This window comes from Lagenorhynchus albirostris, chromosome 9 (assembly GCF_949774975.1).
Source record: "Lagenorhynchus albirostris chromosome 9, mLagAlb1.1, whole genome shotgun sequence".
Taxonomy (NCBI): domain Eukaryota; kingdom Metazoa; phylum Chordata; class Mammalia; order Artiodactyla; family Delphinidae; genus Lagenorhynchus; species Lagenorhynchus albirostris.
In genome coordinates this window covers 623,314-644,115 of record NC_083103.1, presented here as the reverse complement: position 1 = coordinate 644,115, position 20,802 = coordinate 623,314, and the positions used below count along the sequence as shown (strand labels likewise).

The 20,802-nt window shown below is 56.4% G+C and overlaps 1 protein-coding gene across 14 annotated transcripts in view; it reads right to left on the bottom strand.

Annotated features, from left to right (window-relative positions):
- The window catches only part of AP2A2 (adaptor related protein complex 2 subunit alpha 2), a 63,334-nt gene that overhangs the window by 2,913 nt on the left and 39,619 nt on the right, over positions 1-20,802 (bottom strand). For 5 of the 14 annotated variants that reach the window (XM_060158159.1, XM_060158164.1, XM_060158162.1 and 2 more), the window contains 12 exons: positions 18,471-18,572; positions 14,486-14,594; positions 13,022-13,172; positions 12,020-12,188; positions 10,745-10,882; positions 9,700-9,882; positions 9,021-9,118; positions 8,398-8,629; positions 8,116-8,289; positions 4,831-4,991; positions 2,152-2,234; positions 564-653 (listed from right to left, as the gene is read on the bottom strand). In XM_060158159.1, coding sequence (XP_060014142.1) covers positions 564-653; positions 2,152-2,234; positions 4,831-4,991; positions 8,116-8,289; positions 8,398-8,629; positions 9,021-9,118; positions 9,700-9,882; positions 10,745-10,882; positions 12,020-12,188; positions 13,022-13,172; positions 14,486-14,594; positions 18,471-18,572 — 1,690 coding nt within the window. The remainder of the gene's footprint in view (positions 1-563; positions 654-2,151; positions 2,235-4,830; positions 4,992-8,115; positions 8,290-8,397; positions 8,630-9,020; positions 9,119-9,699; positions 9,883-10,744; positions 10,883-12,019; positions 12,189-13,021; positions 13,173-14,485; positions 14,595-18,470; positions 18,573-20,802) is intronic. The other 9 variants (XR_009542276.1, XR_009542275.1, XR_009542274.1 and 6 more) reach the window with 4 other exon arrangements.

Genomic DNA, 20,802 nt, shown 5'->3' with positions numbered 1-20,802 from the left:
CTCACATCCTGACCTCGGACGAAACCTGCCATACGTGTGTTTTTAATAACTTAAACATTTAGCTTTAACGGTCCACGTTTAAAGCATGTTTATCTTAAAATAAAAATAGATCTGGCCTGTAGTAAGGAGGTTCCTGCTTCACGGCTTTTCCAGGGAAGGCGGCATCCTCGGTGGTCAAGCTGGGCCTCCTTCGCCCTCACTTTACCCAGGTGGCCCATCATCGCGGCAACAGGACACCTGGATGGCAAGGCTGACGGGCTGGAGAAGCTCACGTCCCAGTTCTGCCATGTATATGGGACCGTCTCCGGTCGCAGCTCGTCCCAGGTGGCCCATCACTCGCTCTGCCTGGGCAGCAGCTCCCTGGGAGACTCCCCAAGGAGACCAGAGCCCCAGCAGATGTGGAGGCCGGAACAGGCCTGCATGTACTTCACCAGCGTTATAAACAAGCAACCTGAGTGTGGGAAGGTACCCCGAGGTTACATTAACAGCACCTGGAAACGCCCTCCTAGTCTATCCTCCACCCGCTTCTGCCAGGGGCCTAGGGGCAACGGAACCAAGGATATTGGCCTGGAGGTCGTCCGAACAGATGAGCGTAGGAGTAAAGCTCAGGAACTGCGTGGAGGTCTTATTACCGTAAAATATGAACATCCGGCCTAGAAGGAAGCAAAGCAGCTTGTTCCCACGACACGCCACAGCCTCCTGAGCTGCACGGAGGAAAGCAGAGCCCCCGGCCCACACAAGTGACGCCCGAGCCCTCGGCCTCGGCACTTGGGGGGCTCGGAGCCAGCACAGCAGGAACCGCCACACAGGCATCTGTGGACGTCTTTACACCCTCAGAATTCAGAATGGAACGTGAACTTCAAATCTCCTGAAGAGGACGCACAGGTAGGCATGCCTCCCCGACAGCCTAAGAAACACCACGGCTCCTGGGTGACGCCACCGTGGCCCGGAGTCTAACCCCTTCATCCAATGAGAAACGAACACCTCCGTCCATCCTCAGTGAGAAGGAGTCTGAGGGGCCCCACGGGGCAGATGCGCTGCCTTCCCACCCTCCACTCGTTTCCGCAGACAAGGCTCCACGATGGTGCCAAGAGGGAGGCGGGGCCAGCAGCCCACAGGGCCCCTTGGCAACAGCCCCAGTAGCCAGTGGGCACAATTTTGGGGGGCTGGGGGGAACAGAAAGCTTTTTTCAAAAATGTGGTAAAACATACACCATATACCCTGCAATTTACCGTCTCCGCATCTCTAGGCGCACAGGGCGGGGCACGAAGCACATTCACATGGTCGTGTTACCTTCCCCACCTTCATCCGCAGAACGTTCCGTCTTCCCGAACGGACACTCTGTCCCCATGAACACTCGCTCCCCTCCCCTCCCCCAGCCCTGGGCCCCACCGTCTACTTTTCTGTCTCTGTGGATGTGACTCCTCCAGGGACCCCTAGGGAGTGGAATCAGACAGGATTAGTCCTTCTGTGACTGGATTATTTCACTGAGTGTGATGTCCTCAAGGTTCACCCTGTGTAGCCCGTGTCACAAGTTCCTTCCTTTTTAAGGCTGAGTAATGTTCCATTGTGTGTTTAAACCACATTTTGTGTATCCACTCAAATGGATGGACACTTGGGTTGCCTCCACCTTTTTGGTGACTGTGAACATGGGCATGTGAGTACCTGTTCCAGTCCCTGCTTTCCTTTCAATTCTTTTGGGTAAATACCCAGAAGTGGGATTGCTAGGTCATATATATGCGAGTTCTATTTTTAGTTTTTTAAGAAACCTCCAGACTGTTTGCCACAGCAGCAAATACATCCCCCCAGCGCACAAGCTTCCAATTTCTCTGCGTCCTCGCCAACCCTCGTTTTGTTTTTTATAGCAGCCATGCCGATGCGTATGAGGTGGTACCTCAATGGGTCTGACTGCATTTCTCAGACTATTGGTGATGGTGGGCGCCTTTGCATGCTCTTTTGGACACCTGAATGTCTTCCTTAGGGAAATGTCTGAGACTTCTGCCCATTTTCTAACTGGGTTGTTTTTCTGTTGTTGATTTGGAGTCCTCTATATATTCTAGAAACTAGACCCTTTTGAGATTTGTGATTTGGAAATACTTTCTCCTCATAACTTCTAAGACAAGTTTTCATTAAGTAAAGTAAAATACATACCTAAATTCTGCCGAAACTCAGACTTCAGTCCAATCTGAAGAAGCTGGTTTTCAAACAACACACCATTATTTTTACAGACAAACCTGGGGGACAAGGGACAGCATGTGAGTCACTCAAAGCCACCCACCCACCAAAAATACCAAGATCAGTTTCGAAAAAGGGTTTAAAGAACACGAAGACCAGAAAAACCTCTCTGGGACAGGAGGGAAGGGAAAAGCAGCAAATATTCCGACGAACACCATTAAAAGCGCCCGCTAGAGATGGGAGGTAAGTTGAGAGGGTGACACGGCACAACCAAGGAATGACCACAGGAGCAGGTCGTCTGCCTTCCATGAAGGTGCTGCTCAACCATGAACAGCTTCCACTGACGCAGGACATGGGCGCCACGGCAAAAGCACACACGTTTGTTCAGGTCGGCCCACAGGCTCGGCCACTTGACACGCGGCAGTGGCCTCCAAACGGCCTCCACCGGGGCTGTCCGCGGGCCACGCACACCCACGCCCACACCCAGGCGGCCCTCCCTGCCCCTCCTGTCCTCCCCTCCCCTCTTCCCTGCTCTCCCTTCCCCTGGTGCTGCGAAAACTGGACAGCTACATGGAAAAGCATGAAACTAGAACATCTCACACTACATATAAAAATAAACTCAAACTGGATTAAAGACCTAAATGTAAGACCTGAAACCATAAAACTCCTAGAAGAGAACACAGGCAGAGCACTCTTTGACATAAACTGCAGCAAATATTTTCTTGGATCTGCTCCTAAGGCAAAGGAAACAAATGCAAAGATAAACGAGATCTAATTGAACTTAAAAGCTTTTGCACAGCAAAAGGAAATCATCAACAAAACAAAAACACAACCTACTGAATGGGAGAAAATATTTGCAAATGGTAAGACCAATAAGAGGTTTAATTTCCAAAACATATAAACAGCTCATACAACCCAATATCGAAAAACCAAATGACCCAATTAAAAAACGGGCAGAAGACCTGACAGACATTTTTTCCAAAGAAGACATACAGATGCCAACAGGCACATGAAAGATGCTGAACATCACTCACCGTCAGGGAAACGGGGATCAAAACCACAAAGAGACAACACCTCACACCTGTCAGAACGGCCATCATCAAAAAGACCACATATAACAAATGCTGATGAGAGCATGAAGAAAAGGGAGCCCTTGCACACTGCTGGTGGGGATGTAAATTGGTGAAACACTGGAAAACAGTATGGCGGTTCCTCAAAAGACTAAAAATACAGCTACCGTATGACCCAGCAATTCCAGTCCTGGGTATATTCAAGGAGAATGAAAACGCTAATTTGAAAAGATACATGCACCCCAATATTCACAGCAGCATTGTTTACAAAAGTGAAGATACGAAAGCAACCTAAGTGTCCGTCAGCGGATGAGTCGATAAAGATGTGGTATAATACACGATGGAACACACACACACACACACGCGCACACACACACTCAGCCAATACAAAAATGAAATTCTGTCATTTGCAACATGAATGGACTTGGAGGGCGTCATGCTAAGCGCAATAAGTCAGACAGAGAAGACAAATACTGTATGCTGCCATTCACATGTGGAATCTGAAAAATAAATGAATATAACAAAACAAACAGACTCACAGACACGGAGAACAAACTAGTGGTTACCAGCAGGGAGAAGGAAGGGGGGGAGAGGGAAGACAGGGTACGGGAGTAAGAGGTACAAACTGCTACACATAAGATAGATAAGCCACAAGGATATACTGTACAGCACAGGGAAATACAGCCACTATTTTGTGATAACTTTAAACGGAATATAACCTAAAAAAGTTGAGTCCCTACGTTGTACACCTGACACTAATATGATGTTGTAAACCAACTAACTATATACCTCAGTTTAAGAAAAAGAGTCTGTTTCCGCCACAGACGGACAACTGGAGGCACTGCAAACCCGCCCTTCCCCAGTCACTTCCAACAAGCGACAGGAAACACGAGTCAGTGTGCGGGGCGAACGGAGAGAGACAGGAGAAACCAGAAAACCACAAGAACTCTTCCGCGGTCACAAAGACCAAGAAGGGCAGCCGCTCCTTGGAGACGACAGAACTCACACCCGCTCTCCTCTCGGAGGGGGAGCCCCCCACCTCCTGGCTGGATCTAGATCAGCAGAGACAGAGGGACAGACAGCAAGCAGGGAAAAGGGGCAGGATCCGCGCAGCGAAGCACGGGGAAGAGCAGCCTGGGATTTCGCCTTCAAAGTGGGGGAACGGGGCCAAGTCGACCGCACGCAGGACTCTGCTGGCCCACAGCAGGGGTGTGAACATCGGGACACCGGTCAGACAGAGGTGACAAGGACGGAACAGGTCAGCGGAGGAGCAGGAAGCAGGCTTGGAAGCAGACCCCACAGGACAAAGCAGTGACTGTGAACTGAAGAGCGTCTCTTCAAGAAAAAGCTAGGTGCCTGGAGGGCAGACACAGGGCGTGATTAGAGAGCCCAGGGGCACAGCACGGAGAGCAGAGCACAAGCGTCCTGCAGGGCAGGCGCAGCCCACGGGAGCAGACAGCACACAGGGCGCCCACCACTCCCTCACCTGCCCAGCGCCTGAGCCTCCTCCCTCCCTGGGCACCCAGGGCGCAGGCCTGGCCGGGCGGGGGGAGCCCCTGTCCTCGGGATGCAGGAGGCAGACTACCTGGCGAAGTTGTCCTCGGAGCCGGGAGCCAGGGGAGCGACCGCGGAGGGTGAGTCTGAGAAAACGTCCACGAGCAGCCCGCCGGAGGAGGGTGGAGGTCCCGTGGGGACGGGGGGCGCAGCCCCCAGCCCCAGTAGGTCTGCCGACGGAGAAGGCGTGGACTGGAAGACAGAGAAGGAGAAGGTCAGCGCAGACCCTTCTGGGCACCACGCCAGGCAAGCGCAAAGGCCTGCACCCCACCCACACCCCGAAAAGAAGTGTCTGGTTTCAGAGACAAGACTGTGCGTGTCACTGTCAACCATGTGAAGAAGTCTGGAAAGATGAAAGAAGTAAAAGCCAGCAGCTTACTAGGGCGCAGCCTTAGTCATCTACGTTCTGCTTCGTTACAGAGGAAGAGCAGACAAAATGCCTGCAGAACAGGGTTTTTTTAAAAATAACTGCTTTTTTCGTTGTTTTGTTTTATTTTTTTTTTAATCGAAGTATAGCTGATTTACAATGATGTGCCTAAACAGCTGCTTTTTGATCCTAGGCAAGAGACAAAGAACACAACAAAGCCCTTCCAAAATCCCTCTCCAAGCTCACAGGAGACACAACAGCGCAGCTCATCACACGCTCCCTCCCCAGACGTCCCCCACCAGCTGCACAGAGAGCTGGCGCTGCCCCTGCCTGGGCGCACGAGTCCAGAAACGTGCAAGGTCCTGAGGACCGAGAGGCTCCTGTCGCAGCGAGAACCAGGCCTGTGAGAACTCATCTGGAGTGACTTTTAAATGTCCCCCTGGACCCTCCCGAGGGCAAATATCCACTTACAGTCACCTGAGACTACATCCGAGAGCTGCTTTTCGTCACTGCAGTGAACACCTTGCTCGGCGTTACTGCGCACTCACTCATCTTTCCAGGAACGCAGCCACGCCGGCAGCCACGCTGAGAGCCCGAGGAGGCCAACGCCCCTTCTTTCTCAGGAGTGTGGATGCACCCACCCCAGGCACTGGCCAGCCCGCCCTCAGGCCATGCGGAGGACGTACACGTGGGAATCATTACATTAGCATAAATAACTACTTACTTCCCTTTTATATTTAGAGCACTGCACTGAATTTCTAAAACATTACACGCTTAGGCAGATGATCTTCTGTATGGAGTCCACGTTGAGACAAAAGAGGCGTTACAGAACACGTGTCCCGTCCCGCAGAGAGGACGTGGGCCTGAGCCGGCCAAGAGCTCCGCTCCGTGCGCCAGGCCCTCCTTCCTGGGGCTCCAGGGCAGGCAGCGCGCCAGGCCCACCCTGCGGCCGGAAGCGGCCCGGAAGCGGGCGGCTCCGGGTGAAAGGGGCTCCTGGGCAGAGCCGACAGGCCAGGCCGTGCTCCCCAGGAGAAGGGGAGGGGCCCCCAGAGGAGCTGTCAAGCTTCCTCAGAAGCTTCTGCGCCATTGGGGAGAGTCGATGAAATGGCCACGGGGGCTCCTGGCCCTGCACCTGGGATGACACTCCCGCACACACAGCCCCTCACAACAGCCTCCCGCCAGCGAGGCCATCTTCGGGAGCCTGGCCACCCAAGGTTAGGAGCTGCTCCCGGGGGGGGGGGGGGCCCAAGCCTGCTGTGAGTGACGCGAGAAAGGCCTCTGTCTGGGCCACAGAACCCGCAGCCTGACGAGGTCACTGCACCTCTGCCACCTACTGCACAATGTCTCCACTGGTTCCCAAAGAACAGTGCAAATGCTTTTTAAAGTAGGCAAACCCTTCTGTCCCATTAAGTCAAACACAGACAGACAAAAGCAAGGCTGCTCCTTAGGGAGGCCCCGCTAAGACGCCTACTCCCTCCCCAGACCCCACGTGCAGGCTCTACCCTGCAGCACTGGGACCCCCCGCCGCTTCGCCACCTCCCCCTCTTCTCAGGACTCGGGGAGACCCTCCCCCAGGAGCCGGCCTGGCACCCGGCTCTGCACAGGTTACACCTGCTCAAAGCGCCGCACACCACAGGGTGCAGGGTGGCTCTGGGCTCCTCCGCCAGCCCAAAGCCCCAGGAGGACCGGCAGCCTCCAGACACCCACCCTCAAGGCGCACAGACAAGCACCCCAAAGCCACAGCTGAGCCGAGCTCCCAGGAAGGCCACAAAGAAAATCACCTCCTGGCATGACCTGCGACCCTAAATAAAAGGCATTCTGGCCACTACTGCCCAAAGCAAAAGGCATCCCAGGTGTTCTCGTAAGATCCAGACATCTCAATGCCACCTGGCGGCGGGGCCTCCCTTCTGAGCTTGAAGACAGGAGAGAGAAGACACCAGGAGGAGAATCCCAGCCAGGAGGGACCCCAGCCTCTTTCCTGTCCTGCTGCTTCTGCCTCAACTCCCCAGCCCCGTCAAGGCCTTCCCCCTGCCCCAGCTCCCTGAGCCGTGAGGACAAACGGGAACTCACACCCACAGGGCCACGAAGGGCGCCCCTGGAGAGAAGGTATCAGGGCTCAGGTGAGAGAGGTCCTGGCTGTGACGGGGCCCCAAGTCAAGGGCCAGGCCAGGTCTGAGCACAGGCCTCACGGCGGGCCCGAGGCCCCGGGGCACACAAGGAGACGTGGAGCCAGGCAAGCGCCCCCCAAGGAGCAGCAGGACTCAGACACGAGCACGCTCTGGATGAGCAAACCAGCCGGGCCCCGGGCCGTCCACACGCCGCACGCGCCACCAGTGGGGCCCGCCCTCACAGAGGCCGCCGCGCAGCGTAAGCAGCACCGTCCATGGTGCCGCACCGGCGTCCTGGAGGGGACACACAGCTCTCCAGGCTGCCTCCCGACGGGCCAAGCATAAAGACCAAGGTCCTCGGGAGCCGCCTGCCGGGCCGCAGGGGCTGCTGCCCAGCCGGGCTAACGCACCTGCTCCCCGGGCTCCCTCCACTGAGCCGAGAAAGGAAACACAACTCTCAAAACGGCATCTTCCCCGACGAACGTCAAAGGACATGTTCTCAGGGCATCGTGCGTGAACAGGACGCTCGCTCTAACGCGCTCACTAGTGAAAAACCTCTGAGGACAGCAGGAGGTGGGTCCACTGGAAACCAGCGAGGGGTGCGGGACTATACGGCAGTCGTGCAAGAGACGGGTGACCACGTCTTCTAAATCCAAAGCCGAGGGGAGACGTGGGAGCTGACCGCGGACCCCAGACAACCATCCGACAGACACAGTCTGGCTGACAGACACAGGCGTCTGGGTCAGCCTGCCCCCCAACGACAACAGTCCAGGGTCACGGATCTCGGGGACCAGGTGCCCCAGGAGCTCACGCAGGGTACGGCCCTCAGGAGGGGACCCACCGCAGCGCTGGCACTGGCCGGGGCGGGCTCGGGGCCCCCGTTGACGTCGGCGCTCCTCTCCCGCTTGGCCTCCTCCAGGTCGGTCACCGTGCTGGGGCCCTTCTTCTTCTTGAGCTTGGCCAGGATAGAAGACTCACGTTCTGGAAACGGAGGCATCTCCTCCAGGACAGTCGCCTGGGGGGAAAGGAGCCCTAGGTCAGCGCAGCACGAAGCCCCATGGCCTCCGGCCCCCAGAAAGGGTGGCCAAGGCGAGGCGGGGGGCAATAGAGCAGCGTGGCGCACCAGGATGTCGGTGCTGGCGACAGTGCTGAGCCGCAGGTACTCGACGGCGCGCTGCTGCAGCTCCACGTCAGCATTCTTCAGCTGGCTGTCACTGCGCAGCACGTCCTGGATGGTGCCCTTCACCTCCGGGAAGAGGTTCACGAACTTGATGTAAGTGGACAGGAGGAGCGCCCTGGTGGGGACGCTGCACAGGTGGAACTTGGAGTGCAGCAGGTGAAACTGGGTCAGGGGGCTGGGGGGGCACACATGGGGCACAGCGTCACCTCCACGCCTCACTCCCCGCCTGGACCACCCCGCCTGAGCCTGACCCCCGTGTGTCCCCACAAGACGGGGAGTGAGCGCGGAGTGACTCGGGGGCATGAGCCCACGCTCAGCCAGAAGCTGTGCGCTCCCGCTCCAGGCCAAGTCCAGGCTCCCCTCTGAACAGCGCCGGCCATCAGCCATGCCTCCTTCCCCCCCAGAATCCCTGTGTTCTGTACAGCCAACCAGAGCGGATGTCCCCTCGCTACGGGCTGTCCTGGGGAGCTCGGGACATCAGCTGGCCTCTACTAGGCCATCGGGTGTGAATCAGTGGGCACAGGCCCGGCACTGGACGCGGGACTCCCAGCTCCCGGGTGACTCACCTGGATCTCGGGTCTCCTGCTATCAAATTCCCAAACTCCCCTAGGATGTAGCCACCGACTTTGACCAGGTTCTCGTGGCACGCTGGGGCCTGCAGCGCCTACGGAAGAGCACGCGCGGTGAGCCTGGTGCCCAGGCAGAGGAAGCACCAGTAGTGCTCGGCCTCCGGAGAAAGCCACTGAGCCGTGTGACGAGCCAGGAGAGCGGGCTCAGGCTGCCTTCCCAGGGAGCCTACTCTGCACGCGGCCGCAGCCCCCAGAGCCTCCTGAGCCCCTCCCGAATGCACTCCCCGCGCCATCCTCTCTCCTGGCCACTTCGGCAGAGGGATCAGTAGCAGGGGAGCCCCACGGGCAGGGCCACGGCCGATCCCACCCCTGGAACGAGAGCTGCTCCCAAAAACTGACGCGTGGGCCCTGGGCAGGGGCGGGGGCACACGGCCCTCGCCGACAGAGACCACAAGCCCACCGTGGCGGCCCCACACCTGCTCTCGGACACACAGAGGCCAGCCCAAGGCCCCAGCCCGGGCAGCCTGCTCAGGAGGCCATGCGCTGACTGAGAGCCTCCCACCCAGGGTCGCTGTGCTGAAATCAGGGACAGAGGGCACCGAGACTCCAGCGGAGGCAGGAGCAGTGCCGGAGCCCGGCCTGCGGGAAGGCTGGCGGGGGCGGGGCGGGGCCACACCTCAAACACCGTCTTGGCGGCGTAGCCCTGCACGTCGTCCCGGTTGACGACGATCTGGATGACGCGGTACCACACCTCCTCGCTCACGTAGTCTCCAGCGATGCGGATCAGGTTCAGGATGGTGTCCACGTACCACGTGTAGTCCACGGCGTACTTCTCCGCCAGGATGGCGACCTTCAGCACCTGCAGGGCACGGCCACTCAGGGAGGGCCTCAGAAGGGCCTGAACCCACGTCAAAGCGACCCCCACTTGTCAAAGGAGCCCGTAAGTCTAAGGTTCCAGGAGCAGACGTGGAGGGACGTGTCGAGAGAGGCACAGCGAGCCCCGTCCTCCCCCCGCCACCCGGCCCGCAGCCCAGGCAGCCCCGCTGGCAAAGCACCGCCCGCGCTCGCTGGGCCTCCTGCTCCGACAGCCCTTCTCCCAGCTCCCCAGGGCACCTGCTCCGGGCTGCGGAAAGCAGGCCCCTCACCTCCCCCGGGTACAGCCTCCTCCTGCACCGAGCCTGCCCTGAGCAGCATCGGTCGCCAACCTGGAGCCCGGCCCCCCGTGCTGCCGCCCGCACGCCCACCTTCCCCAGCGTGACCTCCTGACCGCGCCCCAGATCCCCCATCCACCTGCTCTGCACACCCTCTGGCCTCCAAGTCGACCCTCCGTAACGACCCCAGAGCACCGTTCCAGAACACCCACCTCATCACCGCCCTCGGCTTCGAGTCCTTCAAGCCCAGAGCTGGGCCCAAAGCTGGGCGCTGGGGCCCCCTCACTGCCACGCCGGCCTGTGTCCCCGCTGCGCCCACCCCCCACGCACGCCCTGCTCCCTCTGTGCTGAGCACCTGCCTCCCGGGACCTCCGCACGGGGGGGAGGGGGAGAGCCTCTGCCAAGTGATTCTGGAAGACTGGAAGGCTCCCCTGAACATGCTGATAAAAAAGCTAAAGCAAAGGCCTCTCGTCCAGTCCGTAGTAGATTCTCAACAAGGCTGCAGGGACGCGCTTCAGCTGAGACACAGGCATCGGGGCCGGTGACGACACACAGGCCGCCAGAACTCACAATCTCCTCTCGGATAGAGTAGTCGGCCGTCTCCAAGTAGCTCAGCATCTCGGCCACGATCTGCTGGGCATTGCTGCGGTCGCACATGGCGTAGAGGAGGTCCACGGCCCGCTGCCGCACGCTCACGTCCCGTTCCGTCTGGGGAACGAGCACAGAGCCAACAGCCACATGAAAGGAGCCTGGGCAGGGGACGGTGGCAGTCCACTGTGACACATGCCCTCCCACGGTCCCGAGCCGGGCGGCTCAGGCACCACCCCCCCCGCCCCCGTCCCAATGCTCACTCAGAGCTCTGCCCACTCAGCACCCAAATCCAGGACCCCGAGAGCCCCTCACTTGCCACCCCACTGCCCCCCTCACTCCGGCATTCAGACCCCGCAGCTCTGGACCGGCCAAGATCACGATCACACTCCATCCCCAGGGGGTGGGTCAGAGGCCGCCTGCTGTGTGGTCACAGACCGGCCCCTTCTGCGTCACCTGAGAGCCTGTCCCCGTGCTGGCTCCCAGCCCCACCCCGGACCCTCAGAAACAAGAGCACAGCTGCTCCCCAGCACAGGACAGCATGAGAGGCACTGCCATGGGCCCAGCCACAGGCACGGCAAGAGCAAGTCTTTCTGATCCAGGCAGTGACTGAAAACCACCCAGGAGGAATTCGAAACACCAGAAAGCGCGATTCCAAACCTTTGTACGGCTCCTGTTCAAAACACACACCACAAACGTCTATTAAACACGCGCAAACCCAAAGGAACAGGGTCAGACGTGTTCTCAGCAGGAAGCCCAGGACCAAGACAGTGGGTTCTGTAGCTTCCCCACCTGCCTTCAGTTTTCTAACACGTAGGAACGCAGTGGATGTGGCTGTGTCTGACCCTGAGGAACCAACCCTCATTAGAGGAGACGACCTCAGCTTGGCTCTTCCAGCTCTGGAATTTCAATTCCCTGACAAAAGCAAATATTCTTCTGCAAGGAGCGAGTTTTCTCGGAGACGTGGACAAAATATTTCATCCTTCTACCAAAACGAACAGTTTCTATCAATCCCAATTTTTATTGCGACTCTGCTCACGTGCCAGGCCCAGTGGGAGATGCCCTGTGTGGTCATGGTCTCTTGCGGGCAGAGGGCAGAACCGCCTGGGGACGCACGCAGCCCGCCAGATCGCCCAGGGCCCGAGCGCACGACCCCAAGTGACCGCGGGACCCCCCCCCCCCCCGGGTAGCTCATGAGTGACAGCATGAGGGACAAGGCGCCCCCGTGGCCAGGCAGCCCCAGAAGAGCACACTTGCCTTCAGGGCATTGATGACCGTCTCAATGTGTGTCTTCACAGCCTCGTGGGAGAACTCGGAGCTGGCCAGCGTGCACATGCTCTCCAGGGCCAGGTAGCGCAGGTTGGTCTCCCGGTGCTGCAGGAACTGGCCCAGCTGGTTACAGGCGCGGACCAGCAGGTTTGGCTCGCTGTGCGGACGGGAGAGGTGGGTGGGCAGGGGTCCTCCACTCGGCCTAGGCCGTGCCACGTTCACGGCCACCGCGGCCTCCCGGGACGCAAGACCTGACGCTCACTCTAGTTGGTACCACACAAGGACCCGTGCCTTGCGTCCCCCAGAGCATTTCTGAGTGCATCTGCAGAACCCCTGACTCCAGAGGGTCGAGGGCAGCTGAGACCCCCAGCCTCCACGCCAAGCTGGCGGGGCAGGGGCGGCAGGGGACCCGGCTTTCACCAAGCCTCAGCCAGAGAACCCGCTTGGCCGACAGCTGGACGAAAGCCGCGACACCGAGAGACAGACGCACAGACGGAGGTGATACAACAGAGGTTACTGGCTATTTAAGCACCGACTACGGGAAACGCGGCCTTACGTCTCTGCTCGCTCTTCACTCTGCCCTCTGAACACTTAACAAGGACAGGGAGGCCGCTCCGAGAGGGAGAGTCTCGTCACCGGTGCCCAGCCCCGTGGACCGCAGAGCTCCGGCAGCTGCACCCGGCGGAAGCGCTGCAGGAAGGCGGGGCCGCAGGAGCGCCCCCCACCCCCTCCCCTCCCCATGCCACCTCCACACACTTTCCCACCACGGCCTCGGACCAACAAAGCCTAGAGGACACACATGCTCATGCTGCACTCCCAGGTGGCCCTGGGAGCAGCGGGTCGGGCAGGATGCCCAAGAGAAGCAGGGCAGCCGTCTGGGGGAAGTAAGACCATGGCAGTCACGCTCACGGCGTGGAGGGTCTGAGGCCGGAGTGTGCGCGGGGCGGCCCGCCAGGGAGGGTGGCGCGGGGCCCAGGCCGCGGGGCCCACCTGTCGTGGTGGATGATAAGGCTGATGGCCTCGAAGAGCACGGCGTTCTTGGCGTTGGAGTGCTGCACCTTCTTGGACTTGGGCGGCTCCTGGGCTTTGTTCAGAATCGTCTCCAGGCACTCGGTCAGGCGGCCTCGCACTGCAGGGTCTTCTGGGCGAGACAGACAGACGTTGGCCTGGCTCCCCTTGGCCCACACGGCCGCCCCGCCTGAGTATTGGTACTCTTCATCTCACAACCCCAAAACGAAGGGCGAGGACCCCTACTCAAACCGTGTGGCTGCTTAAAATAAGAGGATTTGCCAGCCAGGGTAACTACTCATACATTTTAACACAAATAACATACACAAGTTTTTGCTGCAATATAGATTATATAAGTCAAGGAAAATAAAATCTCAGAGACGTGGACAAAACACATGATGTCAAAGTTTGAGGGAAGGGGGGGGCAAAAGGTTTTTTCCTCTATCTGCTATTACCAATAGAAATAGAGAAAACAGTCTGAAGAGCAATAAAATGAGAAAGAAAAAATTTTAAGTTCTAGTCAAACCAGAAGAAAAGAAATAATGCACCAAAAAAAAGACTGAGAAAGCAATAAAAATACCAGAACTCCAGAAACTGTTGCAGCGCATCTAAGGCACCTGCCCAACCACCAGCTGTTCAGGGAGGGCGGGCCCTGTGCACCCGAGTGGACGGAGGGCAGGGCTCCCAAAGCCGCCCCGGGGTTGGGGGCAGGGGCCTGAAAGGAGGAGGAGGGTGATGAGATCCACCCCCATCGGGGGTCGGAGTCGCCCCAGATCTCGGAATAAAGGAGGCAGAGGTCAGTTCCACGGAGAGAACTACTGCCGCAGGAGAGATGGGGGCAGCCGGTGGGCGGGAGTGGGAGGCAACGGCGGGGTCCCGCTCCCACGCGAGGGCTCTGCCGCAGGGCGTGCAACTCACGCTTTAGTATAGAACAGACTCAGAATGGAAAGTTACTGGAATTTAACAAAGACATACCTTGTACAAACACAAATGAAGATTATAATGTAAAGGTTACAACAACAAAACCGTCTTTGTAGAGGCAATTTGGAAGTATTGAACGCAAGTTCTCTTGTGCATTCTTCAACCAGGAAATTCTATTTCTAGATACCTACCATACTAGTCAAATGTAACGTTTTAGAATAAAACACGAACATAACAACATCCGTGATGTGTACTTTAAGGTTACAGATTGTTAACAACTTAGGATGTAAGGTTTCAAACAGTTTCCAGAATTATTCGTAAAAGCAGCGATCACCCCGAGCCGTACCAAAATTGTGATTTCTCTACCAGCTGCTGGGGAAAGCCAAGAGCCATGGCAGCATCACAGAAAGATCCAGAGAACAAGAGCCAGCACCGGAGAGGACTTTAAAGGTAGCCAGCGAGAGCCCTAACCCTAAAACGCTGCAGGAAACCCCTGCGGAGAGGCCTCTGCTGCACGGCTGTCACCTGGGGGCGGGTAGCACTGCAGCAGCCTCAGAAGTTTGACTGATAGCCAGGGAGCCGGGACGAAATAGTACGTGTAATCCTGGAGATCTGTGGAGGCCGACGTCACGACCTGCAAAACAGCACAGGGGGATGAGACGCCACGGGCAGGTGTGCTGAGAGCGTGCGGCACACTTGTCTGTGTCTGAAGGGCAGGAGCACAGGCGCCCAGGCCCCAGGAGGAGCCACTGCGCGATGACGCCCCTCCCCTGCAGGACACAAACCCTGGGCACCCGACCCCGAGAGCACAAGAGCGACGCTGCACTCAGTACAGAGTTCTCGGAGCCTCGACTGGGAAAGTGCATCCAACGCAGAAGGGAGGCCTTCAGTCATCAGCCCTGCACCCACACCGCCCCGAGCACAGGCCCCGCCGTGAGCTGCCCAGGCCCAAAAGCAAGCGGCCTCCCATCACGCTGCCACCCGCCTGTCCCACGCAGTCTGGGCAGGACAGACACCCCCTCAGCCTCCTGAACACGGGACTGTCCCTTAAGGCAGCACACGCCCACCAGCACGCAGCCCAGCACCTCCCCACGTCCTGCGTCTGGGAGCTCGGAGCGGCTCCTGTCACAAAGCTCGCAGCAGCGAGCGACACTAGGTCATGAGTGACCTGGGACGCGGCCACTCCTGCAGTGGGTGAACTCCAAGCCGTGTAAAGCACTGACGGGGCCAGCAGAAGCAGGTGCAGGCGCACCGAGTGGTAGAAGGACCGCGCCATCGCATGGACACAGCCAGCCTTTCGAACACATCTCATGCAGCTAACACCACACTTAGAGACAAGCTTACAGCTTTAAATGCACACAATGAAACAAATAGAGAAACAAAAGCATTGAATTCATCTCAAAGGTTCGGAAAGAGACCAGCAAATTAAGTCAAAGAAAGCAGAGAAAACAATAAAGACATAATAAGCAGAAAGTAGTAAGGCAGAAAAATCAAAACGGGATCAACAAAGTCCAAAGAAATTCTTACACAGGATCACACCTGGTGAGATTAATTCTTACACAGGATCACACCTGGTGAGATTAATTCTTACACAGGATCACACCTGACGAGATTAATTCTTACACAGGATCACACCTGACGAGATTAATTCCTACACAGGATCACACCTGGTGAGATTAATTCTTACACAGGATCACACCTGACGAGATTAATTCTTACACAGCATCACCCCTGGTGAGATTAATCAAGCAAAGAACGAAAAGGGCGAACACCCAGCGTCAAAATGGAGAAGGGAGGCCTCACCGTGAAGCCGGCACACAGAGTAACTTCCGGCCAACGTGTCTGAGTATTCACACAAGTTAGCAAGTGTCAAGAACTGAATCTGAATTGAATGCATAATTAGAAGTTGTCTCACAAAGAAAACCCTAAATTCAAATGGCTTCATCAGTTAACCAATGATAAAAATGTTAGCAAAGACATAGAAAGGAATTTCCTTAATGTAGCAAAGAGAAGGAACACTGACAAAACCAGCCTAAGTCGTGCTTAACAGTGAAACATCGCAGACCTTCCCTTCGAGAGCAGAAACAAGACACCGATTATCTCTCATATTCAACACTGCAGTGGAGGTCGGGATTGGAGCGAGGTCGGGATTGGAGCCGTAAAGCAGAAAGTATAAACAAACACGGCCTGGGAAAGGGGAAAACTGCCATTGTCCACAGACCACATGACGGGGTACAGAGAAGGCCCAAAGCAATCCACGTACAAATTACCAAAATTAATAGGTGAGTTTGGCAAAATTGCCAACATCAAGGGCAATATACAAAAACCAACTGTGCAAACAAGCATTTTATACTATATTATACTATTGTATAATAACATTTTTAGGGTACCATTGAGAATAGCATTTTTTAAATAAAGTATATAAAGACAAGTTGAATAAAAAATAAAAGAACCTCTACTCGAGAAGTTGAAACATTTTTGAGAAAAATTAAAGACTAAGTAAATGGAGAGAAACACCATGGTCACAGATTGAAAATCTCAATACTACATAGATTTGAATTCTCCCAAAACTGACCTACAGATTAAAGGCAGCCCCAGTAGGATTCTGTTGAGTGGGGGAACACTGGCCCCACTAAACATCAAATTAGCCCAAAGTCACACCACTGGTGCAAAGATGTACAGAGAAACCAACGGAGTGCAGCACAGACCCGGCCGCTGGTGTGGGACCGAGGGCAGCGCAGAGTCTGCAGGGAGAAAGCGGCACCACACAGACACACCTGCCCCAGGTCGATCGTCAACCTGCACGCGAGCCCTCAGAACAGGGAACAACCTCAGACATTTACGGACACGAAGACATTAACCATGCAGGAAAGGATTAGTAAGTCTGACTATATTAAAATGTGGAATTTCTGATCACAGAAGACTTCATAAGAGACTGAAACGGCAAGTTACATAGCAGGACAAGATTTTTAAACACAGAGTAGGCTGAACTATACGAAGGTGGCATTTTTGTAGATCAATAATGATTAAAAGTTGGCAATTTTGTTTGGTTCAACCCAATCTAACCAACAAAGTGCTCATATCTACAGTATATAAAGGGGGCTTCCCTGGCGGTCCAGTGGATAAGACTCCTCACTTCCAGCACTTCCACTGCAGGGGGCCCAGGTTCGATCCCTGGTCGGGAACTAAGATCCCACACGCCACGTGACGTGACCAAAAAAATAAGTAAATATAAATGTAAAAATAAATACAAGGGGCTTCCCTGGTGGCGCAGTGGTTGGAAGTCCGCCTGCCGATGCAGGGGACACGGGTTCGTGCCCCAGTCTGGGAGGATCCCACATGCCGCGGAGCGGCTGGGCCCGTGAGCCATGGCCGCTGAGCCTGCGTGTCCGGAGCCTGTGCTCCGCAACAGGAGAGGCCACAACAGTGAGAGGCCCGCATACCAAAAACAAACAAACAAACAAATAAATAAATACAAAATTAAGGTAAATGAACAAAATAAAATAAGAACTTCTATAAAACAACAAAAAAGACAACGCCATGGGAAAACAGGTGAAAAGACTGAAGAGGCTCTTCACAAAAGAAGGTATTCAAAAAGCTAGCAGACGTGCAAAGCTGCCCCAGCTCGCAGATAAGCAGGGAAGCGTAGACCAGATCACAACGCGAGGTGGCCCCCGGCGCTGGGCAGGGGGCAGGCCCGTCACAGTCACCTCCAGGGGGATGGCTAAGTGCTGGACAAGACGAGGCACAGGCGGGTGGGGCACAGACACTGCACGGCAGCAGGGATCAACCATCGGCACTCGAAACAATTCGCCAACTTCACATGTCGAGCAAAGCAAGCCAATCATAAAACAACATATACTGTGTGATCTTGTCACACAAAATTTAAAGTGCAGAGCTGAACGCAGTTTGAGGACGCTCCCTCCCTGTAGCGGGGCCAGGGGCTGAGCTGCTCTGCTCTGTGCACTTGGCCGCGCGAACAGGGCATTTCTGACAAAAAGGTCGAAAGAGAGGGAAGGGTAAGCTGTGAAAAAGTGAAAGAGTGGCATGGACATATATACACTACCAAACGTAAAACAGATAGCTAGTGGGAAGCAGCCGCATAGCACAGGGAGATCAGCTGGGTGCTTTGTGACCACCTAGAGGGGTGGGATAGGGAGGGTGGGAGTGAGGGAGACGCAAGAGGGAAGAGATATGGGAACATATGTATGTGTACAACTGATTCACTTTGTTATAAAGCAGAAACTGACACGCCATTGTAAAGCAATTATACTCCAATAAAGATGTCAAAAAATATATTAAAAACATTTAAAAAAACTTTTTTTAATTAAAAAAATTTTTTTAAAAAAAGGTCGAAAGAAAAGCCAATCAGCTATGAACCAAGACACATTTCCACCCCTGAACTTACAAAGTGACCCAAACATCTTGCATTCCAAAAAGTACATACATTAATTAGAGAAAATAACTAAGACCAAAACCCACCGAGTTCCGTTCCCCTCGACGGACTTACTCTGCTTAACCTGGAGACAGCCAGAGACACAGAGGTTTTAAACTCTTCCGGGTTCTTCTGTGCTAAGGTGGTGATGAGGCTGGCGGCGGCAGTCACCACACCCTGAGAGGAGACACACACACATTTAGACGCCAAAGCTCCTGACGACACCCTCTCATTTTAAACTCCTTTTCTAAACAGAACTTTAAATTCAGAAGAGCAAACACAGAGGCAGCCCAGGGCCACCTCGGGCCCACTCTGATCAGCTCCCAATGTGCTTAGAAAAAAAGGTGCACACTTGGTTGTTTTCTTGTTCTAGTGTCTCTCTGAAAACTGGGAAATCCAGCACCCCTCTAGCCCAGACCCTGCCTCAGTGAAGGCCAGCGCGGGGCAGCGGCTCCGTGCCCCAGTCTCCCCCCCGCATCGCCTGCCTCTGCGCTCGCTGCCCCGATCTAGATCATTCCGGGTGGACACACCGGGTTCAGACTCACATCAATCTTTACAACCCCAAACTGAGATCGTGTAAAACAGCAACTGAAAAGCCCATTTTTCCCCATTTTGAAGGGTCGTCCAAGCCGTGTCTCTGCCCTCTGTCCTGAAAGCACCACCGGGCCTGGACGAGACCTGACCCTCCCCACGGAGGCCCGCGGAACCCTGGCCTCAGCACACGGGGACCTTCCACGCAGCCCAGGGGAGTCTCTATCGTCATCCTGGGACACTAGTATTTACTCCCAGTAACTCATGTCTCCTGGAGGGAGACACTGGTTAGGTAGAGAAGGTCTCTTGCAAATATAAGAAAGAAAAGACAAAACGAATGACACCCATTGACAAAAACGGGTGTAAAGATGCAAACAAACCCCCTCGAATCATCAGTAATCCCTCCAGCCCCCCCCCACCCCCACTCCCGAGCCCGCGGGAGAAGGTGGCAGAGCTTCTGCAGCCGAGGCGGGGTCAGGTCCAGCACCACAGCGACCTCATCAGAGGCCACCGCTGTGCTGTTCTTTCGTCTTTCTGATGGAAACGCGAAAGCCACGCTAAAGAAACGGGTCTAACTGGCCTCACTGTCCACATCTCAGTGGGCGATAAGGGCCAAACACAGAGCTTTGACAAACAGGCGTTTGCAACACGCAGGGCAGAGTCTCTTTCACCGTGGCTTCTGAGTGTTTGGGACACAGCCTGCTTCCCCAGGAAGATTCACCTGCGGGATGAATCAGGAAACATTCTGACAGAAGTCAGTTGGGGCTGGTTGGCTCCCGAGGTGCAGCTTCTCACCTTCCCTGCGCGCCCGCAGGGTCTCTGCAGGAAGGCGGTGTGAGGAGAGGGCTGGGGGGCCCACGCAGCCGTGGCTCTGCAGGCCCCAGCCCCCAACCCCCGACCCGGGCCGCCTCCTCTCCCCCCTCGGGACACCGCTCGGGCCGCACACGACTAAGGGAGGGCCAGGCCTGGCGCAGGGCTCTGCACATCACAGCCCTCCCGCCTCTTCCGCTGCTCTCGGAAGGGCCTGCTCCCTCTGGGTGGGCGAGTGACACTCTTCCTGAGGTTTCCTGACCTTGAGACCAAAGAAGCCAAATCTCACACCTTTGGTGGCAAAGTCAGGAGGTGTGCGACAAGAAGCCACAGCCCCGCGGAGGGCAGAGAGCAGGTGCAGAGAGCAGCAGAGGTGAAGGGAGAGCTGGCCGGTGGACGCGGCCTCACCCTGGGCTGGCTGAGACGCCCCTCCACCTCGCCCAACGCAAGCTGGGCTCCTGTGGCCTAGAACCACAAAGGCGCCAAGCAGTGCACCTGGCAACAGAGCCTGGTACGTGAAAATACAAAAGCGAACCCAACAGCCGGGCACAGAAGCGTCCAAGGAGGAGAGCCTCCTGGCCGGCGAGACACGGCTCCACCACCCTGGAAAGCGCTCGGTGTGGGCGTCGCTGGCCTTGGGCCTCGGCACCTGTCGGCATGTGGGTGCAGAAGGCCCCCCCGACAAGGCAGGAGTGATGACAACTCCTGGTAAAATGCCGCGAACCATAGCCAGTAACGCCTGCTCAGAGCACTGGGCCGCGTCCCCGCCACATCTGGGCTCTGGACGGCCCTGCCCCGGCCCTGCCTTGCCGTCGGCTCCGGGTTCAAGCCCGGGCCTGTGTGAAGCCGTCCAACCTCTCTGAGCCTCAGTTTCCTCGTCTGCAAAACTGGAAAACGCCCCACGGCCTCCAGCCTGGCCGCCTGACTCCACGGCAGGGCCTGAACCCGAAGAGGTGGAGCATGGCCCGGCACGCGAGGCCCGCATGTGAACGCTGCGGCCCGAGGCCCCCGCCCCCGCAGCACGGCCTGCAGACGCCCCCTCCCCTCCGAGGAAGGGCTGCCCTAT